The sequence below is a fragment of the Juglans microcarpa x Juglans regia genome, chromosome 1D (genome assembly GCF_004785595.1).
Source record: "Juglans microcarpa x Juglans regia isolate MS1-56 chromosome 1D, Jm3101_v1.0, whole genome shotgun sequence".
Lineage (NCBI taxonomy): Eukaryota > Viridiplantae > Streptophyta > Magnoliopsida > Fagales > Juglandaceae > Juglans > Juglans microcarpa x Juglans regia.
The window spans coordinates 22,308,335-22,321,452 of NC_054594.1; the positions used below are offsets into that span (position 1 = coordinate 22,308,335).

At 31.0% G+C, this 13,118-nt stretch overlaps 1 protein-coding gene across 1 annotated transcript; it reads right to left on the reverse strand.

Annotated features, from left to right (window-relative positions):
• Window positions 1–10,805: 10,805 nt before the first annotated feature.
• LOC121252681 (crocetin glucosyltransferase, chloroplastic-like) lies at window positions 10,806–12,395 on the reverse strand. The gene has a single exon (XM_041152436.1). It carries the CDS (start codon window positions 12,389–12,391, stop codon window positions 10,880–10,882), a length of 1,512 nt encoding a protein of 503 aa, XP_041008370.1. The 5' UTR covers window positions 12,392–12,395; the 3' UTR covers window positions 10,806–10,879.
• Window positions 12,396–13,118: the final 723 nt, after the last annotated feature.

Consider the following 13,118-nt stretch of genomic DNA (forward strand, 5'->3'; position numbering starts at 1 on the left):
TACTTTTTTAATAGTAGATTTTATAGGAGATATTTGAGCTTCAATTATTTCTAATTGTTTACCCTTGATTTTTTGATATAAACTGGTGTAATTTTTGTTGAATTATATTATCAATATTTTTATCAGTATTTTTACCTTCTATCGTATTATTATATTTTTTTATTGGTGAAGCCATTATTTGAGTATTTCTCTGATTGAATTTGATGGCTTCAAAAGGAGAATATTCTTCATGAATAATTTGATTATTTTCTTTTTTAATCAATTGATTAGTAGTCCTGCTTATAGTAGACAATTGATTTGATTTCTAGTTTTCAAACCATGCAAAAAATGGTATATTAATATGTATTTTCTCTAAATACTTATAATATTTTACTTGAATATAATATTTTTCTATTTTTGTAAAATTTGAGAAACATACTAATCTTTTGTGGTTATTTTCTTCTTTAATATAATCTTATTTGAGATATTTTTTGTTAATCTTAAATTCTTTTTTATTCAGGATATATATTTGAGCATCATCTCCAATTACTTGTGAATATGTTGAAGAAGAAGATTCATTTTCTGGATTATGAGAGGTGGATGCTTTATCTAGATGGTTAGTCGTATATACTGGTGTATCAATAATATTTTCAGGAATAATTCTTCCAATTTGTGTGTCAAGACTCTGGGATCTGGTGTCAAAAGATTTGGTGTCAAAATTTTGAGATCTACTCTAAGAGATTGATATAAGAACAGTTCTGGGTGTATGATAGCTAGAAGGTGCTGGAGAATAATAATGTGATAAAGATCTTCTAAAATGTTGAAAAGTTATTTGGACTGTTCTATCCGTTTTTTTATCTATATAATCAAGATCATCTTTAGAATTATTTTCTACCTTAGGTAATGAAGTAATGTTTTCTAATTGTCATTCATTAGGGAGAGTAATTTGATTCCAATTGATTTGTTTAGGAATTTGTATCTAGAGTTTTGTGTACTAGATTGTAATAATAATGTATATCCTTCTGGACTGGTAATAAGAGCTTGTGATTCTAATGTTGTTTTCTTTAATTTATAATGGATTCTGTATACTACTGTTAAAGGATGCGAGCGATCCTTTCATCATCTGATAACCATTTGTTTTAATGTTTAATATTAAAGCATGCAAGATATTAGCATCAAATAATGAAATGGAATAATTGGGATAACAATTGAAATAAATTGAACATTGAAACAAGCTTAATTCTACTATTCCGAGTAATGAATCATGAAAATTATAGTATTTTTCGTCTCTTAAACAGAGTAATACTGAGGTGTTTAATCCGCTTCTGGTGAGTATTTTATAGCTACTTGTACTAGTTCAATATGTATAAAAGAATATTTCTGTTCTTTGTGATGCTTAATAGCTTCCTTTGTTAATAGTTGTAATGATTCATAATCATTATTTAAACTAATGGTTTTTTCTACTTTTTTAATAGTATAATTTGTGAGAAATGATAAGTTAGAAGAGAAAGTAGAATGTTTATATAGTTGAGTTTTTGGAACATTAGGAATTATCAAATCTTGTAAAATTATTTTTATATCTATTATAATGTAATCTTCTTGATTGATGTTATCAGATTCTATGAGGATACTAGTAGTGGATTCATTATGTTTAAATAAAGAATTCATTGAGACATGTTTTCAAATAAAGATTTCCTATATTCAAAGAGAAATAAGTAGATTAAGAACTTGAGGGAACACTACTGGGACTACCCTTAAAGCCTTTTAGCATGAATGGGCTGACCAACAGATTTTCACGACTTACCAACACAAGCTTCCCAATATATTTCATTCTCTTCTGCTATGGGTTATCTTTATATATATATATATATATATATATATATGTATATAAAGAGCAAGGATCCTCAAATGATTTCTTACACTTTTAATTTCGTTTCTTAGGAAGTCGCAGTCAGCTTCATTGTATTTTATTACCGCTTGTTTACTCTGATATATATGATATTTAGACATCATTAATGTATAATCTTTTCTCATCAATTGTTGTTTTCTCTTAAGATCTTTTATATTATTCATCAAGTTTTCTAATTCCAACCTTAAATTATAATCTAGACATTTTAATTCATATAGATTACGGAAACCAACACTATGAGCATAATAATAATCCATCATAAAATATATCATTCAAAGCAGAATAAAACAGAATAAAATATCAATATAACAATAAAATATAATAATATAACAATATAATCACCAATAGCTCTGATACCAAATGCGTAAATCCCAAGTAATAAATAGATACTAATAATAGTTTAGACGTAAATCATAATTTGCTAACTCTAGATCGAACGGGTCTTGAGAATCCATTAGATGTACTGGATGGTAGGGTGAGTAATCTTGAAAAGGAGAGGTGATTGAGTTACCCTGAGAATGAGAGGTCTGTTGAGAAGGAGAGGCTTGATGGGCTGGTGATAATGCAGGTTGCTGTAATGGAGATAATCTGGAGAGATGTTGTGCTTCTTCTTCATCATCGCTATCTGAAACTTGTGACATTGTTTCGGCTAATTTTTTCAAATTTTTCTTGTTAGTAATATATGCTAATTGTACCTGAAATCTGCTCCGTTAGAGTAGAACTTCTGGAGTTTTAGTAATTTTTTAAAACATTTTAAAGGCATGATCAAAATTGTATTTTTTCAACCATTTGACAGAAACTCGACGAGTTAGAAAAATATTAGTTTTGAGAGATGGATGAGTTTGACTTAGAGTGAGAGATTTGGATAAGAGAAGAATAGGCTTCAAATGAGAGTTTTTGAATGCCCTTCTTTCTTTGTAGACTCTTTTATATAGACACTAGAACAGCACAAAACAATAATTCTAGTAATACATTAACAGTATTAGCCGACACTAAAAATAAACTATTAGCCAGCCAACACTAAAAACAAACCGACATTAGAATAGTACATAACAGTAATTACACAAACAATATTAACACGTGAACTGGAACAGTATGTACAAAGTCATTTGTCGTTTTTCCCGACAATAATATGTCATGAATAGTATAATAATCTTTTGGAGAGATAATATTTCTGACGACTCCATCTGTCATACTGACTAATTGAGAAAGTAGCAATTATTCTAGATCAGATAATCTGAGGGTCATCTTGCACCTTGACTTTCTGCAACTTCAAGGACATATATGGTATTGGAGTCATTACCGTAAAACATTAGACCGTCTTACAATTCATTCTCACCATTAGCTTCTCCAAAATTACCAACATAGTCCAAAACTGTTTGCTCTTCTCCTTCTCAAGTTATTAATCTTCTATTACTATATCAATCTTCTACATATCCTATTATCATTAAAACTCCTTGGTACCCAGTTTTCTCCATTGAATCTAAAATTCAACACCTGTCTGATCCCCAAAAATTAGTTGATGCTTTTTTTCTTACCAGATTGGCATTATGTTCTGTAAAATATTAAGAAAACTATGCATTTTTATGAATTCATATTAGTAGACACGGACTTAATTATTTTTTCTGAAATTTCTTGTTCTTTTCAAACTCAATCTTCTCCACCTGTATCCTTAATTATTATTTTTCATAAAGTTACCATTAAACAGGTTCTCACTTTGGAACAATAGGGAAAAAATCCCTATTTAACAATAAAATTTTCTCATCCTTATGATCCCTCGTATTATGATTATCAGCAAGCATGGATAAAAATGTTCCTAAAACAAAATAAAAATTTGAGTTATTTGTGGTTCTTTCATTTTGACAAATTACAAGAGATCAACACACTTCCAAAATAGTTTTTACTATGGTGGGAATATTATGGACCCGAATCTTTTCTCCCTTCTCTTCCCTTGCAGGAAAGTTTTAAAATTTTTATTTCATAAGATGATAATCTACCAGTATTAAGCCATTGTTCACCACTTCTTCTTTTCTTCCTCAAAACAAACTTAAATTAGATTATGAAATAAGAATACATTATCAAATCTCATTAATATATAACATATAATATTAAACAAATACTATACTAATATATTATACAGTATAATGTTATAATATATAACATAATATATTAAGTATTATATGTATTATAGTCTAATATAATAATAACTAATACTTATACACTAATACTATATACTTACTATACACTAATACTATATATTTATATACTATACTATATATACTAATACTATAAACTAATACTATATATATAATAGAAAAAAATTCACAGTATAATTAAATGCATGTATGCATTTATAACAAGACATATAATCATTTTTATAATCTTTTTGTAGACCATATTTTATTAACTCTAAGTAATAATATTAGTAACAGCATTAACATTTTTAGTAATTTCAAATTCGTTAAAATTGTAAAAATTAATTCCCAATAATTGATATTAGATTTTAAGAATATATTATGTTCTTAATAAGTTGTCTAAAATAACATTACATCAAACACATAAACTGATTTAGCATAAATATATGATATTATTATTATATTCATAAAATTATTATTGTTATTTTTATTAATTATGCTGTTTTGGCCATTAGCAAACCCTAATTCTCTGTTAGCTGTCTGATATTAATATTAATAGTACTTTTAAATAGTAAATGCTATTAGTATATAACATATAATATTAAACGAATATTATACTAATATATTATATGGTATAATGTTATAATATATAACATAATATATTAAGTATTATATATATTATAGTCTAATATAATAATAACTAGTATATTTGTATGTTACTATATACTTACTACACACTAATACTATATATTTATATACTAATACTATATAAATAAAAAAACCGTTCGAATGTTATTGGTGACGTTCAAATATAATATATTTATATATTAGTTATAATATAGTGTATAATAAATATTATATTTATAATTATGTGGTGTTATATAATATATATATATATACACACTATAGAATAATATATATATATATATATATATATATATAACTAGTAGATTAGTAAATACTAACTATTGAATAATGTTCTCTCTTCACGTTCGAACGTGCAGTTTTTATGCTCAAACGTGAAAAAAAATGCAGGAAATTTCCCACTCGCTTTCCTCAGCTTTGTGATGAGTTTTCCATGTTTGAACATTCTAATTTAACGTTCAAACGTGAATTGAAGAAATTTGAGAGGAAATTTATAAATGTTCGAACATTAAATATTTATGCGTTTAAACACGAGAAAAAAATACAGAAAATTTTTCGCTCGATTTTCTCAGCTCTGTGATGAGCTAAAACTTTCGAACGTGAATCGATGAAATTTGAGAGGAAATTTACAAATGCTTGAACATTAAATTTTTGTATGTTCGAACACAAAAAAAAAAAAAATGTGAGAAATTTCCCGCTCGATTTTGGACTTTGTCATAAGAAGTAACGTTCGAACGTTACAATTTTACATCCAAATGTTTCAGTAGAAAATTGAGCTTAAATTTCTTTACGCTAGAACGTTTTATCTGAAAATTGGGCAGGATATGTTAACGTTCGAACGTACCATCAAATGAAGTAGTTTTTGCATGAATACACGCACGGGAGGAAGCAGAGTCATTTCTACTGCTTCTCTCTTGCGCGAAAATAACAGAGAGAGAGGGTGAGAGAGGGTCGTGGGTTAGAGAGAAAGAGTTTTAGAGTGAGAGAGGGTTAGAGTGAGAGAGAGTACAGTGAGAGAGGGTTAATATTTTGTGAACTCTCCATTGATTTTGGTAAGGAAAAACTCTTTTTCTTTTTTATCTTTTTGCGAATATGTTTCTAGCAAGCTAGTGTTGTATTTTTTTTTTTTAAGGATTCATTGTTTTGACAAGTTGAAAGCTTTTGATTTGTAAGAGGATATTGTGAGTGCTATGTATATTTCTAGATTTTAGTGTTAATATGTTTATACATTTTGTTGTGATTTTATTGTGGATAATGGTGAATATTATATGTGTATAATGTGAGTTGATTGTGGACTTTGATGAATTGGATATGGGTAGAATTTTGTGAGTTCAGTAGTGAATTTTGATCGTCTATATATAGTGAATATGTATCAATTGGATAGTGATGAATTAGAAGGAAATCTTTATGATATGGATTGTGTAATATGATGAATTAAAATGGAATATTGTGTTGTGTTTATGCTTACTCTTAAAATGGAAATTGTGTTGTGTTTATGCTTAGTCTTGAAATATTGTGATTATTATTTGTGATTTTTGTGAATATTTTGAGAGTTTATGGTGTTTATTGATGAATTAATATGTTTAGAAATATTGTTGTGGAAATATTGTGAATATGTTGTGTTATGGATTTGAAATATTCTGATTATTATTTGTGAATTTTTACTGAATATGTTTATATAGTTAGAAATATATTGTGTTTAGTTTGTGGATTTATGTGAATTTTTTTATATAATCTTTTTTTATATATTTTGAATTTGTTATTTCTTAAGAAAATTATAAGTTTAGGAACTTAATTTAAATTAAAATTAAAATTATTTAATATACATTTAATATGAGAATTAATATTTAATATTTAATAAGTATATATAATATATTCATACTACTTTAATTAGAATATGATTATTATGCAAATTATAAGTAAATAACTTGACTATATATGAAGTATAATATACATATAATAACTATAATTAATAATAACTTATGCTCCATATTCCTACCATTCTGAGATTCCAAATCATTATATTATTAAATATATATATATATATAAATAAAGAAAGTAAAATACTCTTCAAGAAAGAAATCTTAAACCCATCAAATAAGTGGAGAGTTGGAATAAATAAATATACTTATTTAAAATAAAATAGAGAGTAAATAAATAAGTGCTTAATTAGAAATTATATACTTATTGTCTATAGAAATAAATAACTCACTCAATTAAGTATAACAATTAAAATTATATAATAACAATTAAAATTGCATAGGTATCAATTAATAAGTAACTAAGATATTTAATAACAATTAAAATTATAATTTAGCAATAATAATTTGATAATATTTAAGGTATTGCGATATTTTCCCTTGAGACTTAGGTTGCAAAGACTACATATGCGTAAAAAAGTAATTCACGATATTTTGCATGTTAGATTTTGAAACTTTCAACTCTGAGTAACTTTTAATAAATATATACTATTTCAATTGTTAGATTTTGGAACAACGTGCTCATGATCCCGAATCAATTTCTCCTGAATTGTATGCATTGGCCCATGGTTCCTCAAATAGGGCAATACGATACATTGTATGCACAATTCGATGTTATAGATTTCATACTCTGAACCGTGAACGTAATCGAAAGACTTAAAAATTGTGGTATGTTGGTAGAGAGGAATCATGGAACAGGTGATATTGATTATTATGGTGTCATACGTGATATTATTGGATTGAAATATCTAGGTAGGTCTGTAACATATGTCTTTAAATGTGATTGGTGAGATCTAGGCATTGGTTGGGTTTCAATACATAGGAATAATCACTTTACGAGTGTCAATTCTGCATCTAAATGGTATGAAAATGATCCATTCATATTGACATGTCAAGCTACCCAAGTCTATTACTTACTTGATCCAACAAAAAGTGTTGATGAAAATAGTGGAGATAACTCGGCGACTCGTACAAAAATTTGTCCCTCGAAATATATATGAAGCAGGAATGAGTGCAGATTATGAGAATAGTGAAGATAAAGATGACACTCTGATTGTAGAGGCCTATCAGGAAGATGGAAAGAGTATTAACTTGTTTGTTGACCTTGATGCACTTGAGTTGCTCCCCTTGTGTAGAGATGATGTCCCACCCGTCCATCTCAACCCATCAATATTAAATGATCATTTAATTCAAGTAAGTGAGGAAGAAGAAGAAGAAGAGTCAGAAGAAGAAGACGAATCAAAATTCGGGAGGAAATGGATAAGGAGGACGAAGAAAAGGTTGAAGATGATGATGAATATGTTATTGAGGGAGATTCTGAAACAAGTATGGAAAATACATCCGAATATGAAGAATTAAAATACTAAATATTTTATTCATATAGGTAACTATAGAATATTATATTTTTCATATTTTTTTCTAATTAATTTTCTTTGATATAATTAATCATTTTCAAGGATGCCGCCAAAATGACAACGAAAAAATGTGCCTCATCTGCCAAGTCCAAGTCCCAAACCCATTGAGGACTCTCCACCTGAGAAATCTGCTCCTGAAGATCAAGTTAACACGTAAGAGAATGACAGCCAGTTGACACCTACTAGTAAGGAAATGTCGTTGATAATTAATTATATAATTAATACTTTTGTATCAATAACTATATAACTATAATTATACTATTATCTATTAGTTGATGCATTCGCTCATCGTAGTCATGACTATACATGTGGCATCTCTCTTGAAAGAAATAGAAGGCACGAAAAACTCAAATTCACAATTCCTGATAATTTCACTAGAAGAGTGGATTATAGTGCTACAACGCTTTCCTCTTATATTGGCACAGTAATCTGAACTTATGCTCCATTTTATGTGCGCTCATGGCGAAATGTTCTGAATGAGATTAAGGAACATATTTGGAGTCATGCGCTGGTGAGTTTACTTTGAGAGTACATTTTTTTCACCTAGATTAGTGTATCATATTTTTGACCTAATTCACTTACTAGGATAAATTTGACCTTGATTTTGGCCGTAACAAGAACTGTGAATGAGTTGATGGCTACACTATTCAGTATCACAAGAGAAGATTTCATGATCACTTCAAGAAGTTTGAGACGTTGGAAGAGGTTGTGTAGTCCCTTTTCCAGCAGATGAAGTTAGACGATTGGAAAAAGTGTTGTGATCTTTTCTCATCTCCAGATTATCAGGTATTCTAAATTTATATCTTTTAATTATTTACATTTATATTCGTTCTATATATTATATGTATATGTATATATATTACAATTAACATTCTTAATTAATTTTGTAGCATTTAAATTCTACAAATGCACAGAACAGATCCGCTCTGACTATCCACCCTTGTGCCGGTTTAAGGTCATTCTATCGTCTTGCTGAAAAAAGGGTAATTAAAAATTATAGAATTCATTTATTTTTTTATATTCATTTATTTAATTACTAACATTATCTTTTTAAAATTCTAATATCACTTTGTTAGAAACGCGATGATCCTGAAAATATTTTCCACATTTATGCTTATGCTGTTGCTCACACTAATGAGCGTAGTGAGTGGATGGATCCTGTCGCTGCAGATAATTATATAAGCGGTGTTAATTTTGTTAAATAAATTATGCAACATGTGAATAATTTATTTTTTATTTGTATTTCTTTTAATACGTTACTTATTGTGTGTTTTCTTTCAAATTACAGGAAAAAATGATGGAGATGTAGTCAACTTCTAGGGAATCTTCTCCTAGTGACATAGACATATTCACGCAAGTGCTCGAGCCGTAGTCTAGTATAACAAGAGGTTTGGGACGATCTTTCAAGCATAGATGTTCACCTTTCTCAACCTTATCGACCTCACAAATTAATAATCTTACGAAAGATTTAAAGGTTGCACGACGCGAGAATGAGTATATAAGGTTGAGACAGCAAGAGTTAGAGTCTCTCTTAGAGCGACAATCTCATTTAGAGATTCGTTTGCAAGACCAACAGAGGGACTAGGAGGAAAGAGTATGCAGTGAAGTCTAAGAGTAAGTGCAGCAGGAGATAATGGTGCAAATGGAGCTTGTTATGTCGTTGCAATAGAATCATGTTGGGCGATGAAAGAAGAAGAAATGAATTTTATCAATTTTATCAACGTATATAACTAATTTTAATATCTAATTTTAAAACTTTATAAGACATTGTTAATTGTTAATTGATGGTGTGTAATATGATACAATTGATATATTTTTTAATTTTATGAAATTAGTATTTCTGATCTGTACGTTCGAATATAAATAAAAAACGTTCGAACATTGGTTCACATTCGAACTAACATTCGAATGTAATTACATAGAATTGTAACATAACGTTCGAACGTTCGACTCAACATTCGAACGTACTCACCCTCAAACGAACAAAACGTTCGAATATTTAAATGATTAACGTTCAAACAAACCTCCGATGTACCACTTGCGTTCAAATGCTTATTCGTTAACATTTGAACTAATGTCCGAACATTATACCCATTACGTTCGAACATGAGTCCGTTAACGTTCGAATGAATATTTGAACATTTGTTGCAGTTAACGTTTGAACGTATAAATGTTCGAATGTAAATATCATACGTTCGAATTATAATCAACGAACATCAATTGGTTGGATTAACATTCGAAAGTTTGATTGGATGTCCAAACGTTATTTTCTATGACAGATCTCAACTGTCACAAAAAATTGGAATGTTTGAACGTTACACCAAACAGAACAACCGACACTAAAAATAGTGAGGGTTCAACAATAAACTGTCACCAATTATTTTCTATGACGCACATTAGGTGACGGTTTTAAACTGTCACAAAATATCTTTAGTAATGTTTTGGTTATTTTTTATGACGGTTTCCTTTGTCATAAAAGATAAATTGTGTTGTAGTGCGTATATCTTCTCATTGGAAAAAAAAAAGCATCCATGCTCATGAGCTTACAAACTCTTGAACTCTTCAGATAATTAATTATTTGAGCTTATAACACATGATAAAATAAACTTGTGAGTGTAGAACTCCCCCTCTACATTTTGTGTAGAGTTTTTTTTTTTTTTTTTTTTTTTTCAATTTCTAATTTAACATACTCAAAAGTGCTTATAGAAGGGAATTGCTGAAGAAATTGCTCTGGAAAATGTGATACTGAAAATTTAGAATCTTCAGTACGGAGCCTAAATTAGCAAATGTCTTCCTCAGCAAACATACGTAATCTTTTTAACAACATCCTCCAATCTCCTCCACAAAAGCTTTAAGATTTTTGTATGAAGACCCACCTTCCTTGGCAGCTTCCCTAGCCAACTCCTTCCATTTCTTAGCATTCCTTCTCATTTCTTCCCCTCGATCCCCACCTCCAGCTACCAATTCCAAGCACCTCTTGATCTCATCACCTTCCACAATGCCATCCTTGTTTGCTGTCACCCTCAAGCCTGTTTTCCACACATCTTCAATCAGTTTTGCGTTTGTTCCTTGATCCGCCCACTGTGGGAAAGCAACCACTGGCACCCCAGAGACCAAACTCTCCAAACTCGAATTCCATCCACAATGTGTCAAAAAGCATGCCAATGAAGGATGTGACAGAACCTCCACTTGAGAACACCATGGCACTATCATTCCCTTTTGCTCCAATTCCTCTCTGCAACTCAATCTCTCTTCTTCTTTCCCTTCTTCTCCATTTTCCTTGGCTCTTATGACCCACAAGAAGGGACGGCCGCAATCCAACAATCCGCGTGCCATTTCCTCCATCTGCTGCTTTGCTAGCACCGACATGCTCCCGAACGAGACGTAAATGACAGATGAGTTAGGCTTGGAGTTCAGCCATTCGATGTAGTACTCCTTGGAGCCTTGGAAAAGATCTCCGCCAAAAGCTTTATCGGATGGATCCTTTCCGTCCAAAAAGGCCGATGGAATCAGCGGTCCAACCGCAGTAAGATTAAATTTTTCGATCAGTCTCAAGGCTTCGGGCTCTAATGCATCAAAGGTATTGACAAGCACTCTCGGGTTGCTTTCTTTTTCGAGTGCTTCGAATTGCTCTTGAAATGATGGGAGTATAAAAGTATACGTATTTGAATCAAGCAAAAAGGAGGGAAGGTCGCGACCATAGAGCAACGGCAGTCCCGGAAATTGTAACGAGTACGAGGGATCAGTGCCGTTTTTCCTGATGTCGTCTCCATAGCCATTGAAGTAGTAGTAGTATATGTCCAAAACCGTGGCAGGTTGAGTCCAGAGAAGTGCTGACGGGAGCTGAAGTTCGCGGGCCACGTTCCCCGCCCAAGCCAGGAGAGGAGTGTACACTAAGTACTGAAAGGGGCGGCCCTCGTTTGCGCTGGACACGATGAGATCGGTGAGAGTTTTGGAGCCACTGCGCTTGATCGCGGACATGTAGTGCTCTGCACTATCAGTACCAGGCTTAAACCCATCGTCGTAGCCATCGGAGAAGGTGGCGAAGGACAAACCTTGAGGAATAGGGTTTTTGGTCATGCGACGGTAGGCGGAGACGCTGTTGGCGAGGGTGACATGTGCCCCCAAGCGAATGAGGCGCTTAGCAAACTGGAGGGCAGGGTTGATATGGCCCTGCGCAGGGAATGTTACGAGGAGTACGTGGCGGTACTTCTCCATGGTCATGGTGGTGGTGGTGGTGGGCGGTGGAGTTTGAGAGTGAGGTGCTTGTGTTTGACAGTACTGCAGTCTGGTGGCTAGATAGGCCAGGTCTGTGAAGTTGTGGGACATGCAATTTAGCAGCAAGCTTTAATAGAAGAGTGGGATAGGGGTTGTGACGTTTGTAGTGACGATTTGGATAAAGCTAGGGGATTGTGCTTTGCAATTAGCTGTCTTCGCCTTGGAGAAAACGACAGGCTCATTGGGCAATTGGCGTGACTAGTACGGAAGTGAGAACGATTTGATAAACTACACATCTCTTTCAACCCATAAAAAACACACTCACGCTATATAAAAAATACTCTATACTCTATAAAAAAAAATTATAAATATTGGACGTAAAAATAAATAGTAACTAATATATAACATTACTTTATTAATAATAAACTTGTACATTATCGCAAATCTTAGGTAATACGTGATTGGAAACTTACGACATCTTACATTATTTTACTATTATTTATAAACAATTCTTTGTTAGTAATAAATTATTTATTATTATTTATAAATTATTTTACTATTATTTATAAATGATCTCTACTACTCTTAACATCTAAATGTTAGCTTCACAATTACCACCGACTGAATAGTGACTAATATATAACATTACTTTATTATAATAAATTGTACATTACCGCAAATCTATTCAGTCGGTTTTCTGAGCTAAGGATTAATATATGATTTATATATATCCATTACCCGGTTTTCTGGATTCTGGACCAAGTTGGGATATTATGGGTTGTTTTGGATTCAGAGATGAAATGATTTTAAATGAAAGATGAAAACTGAATAAAATATT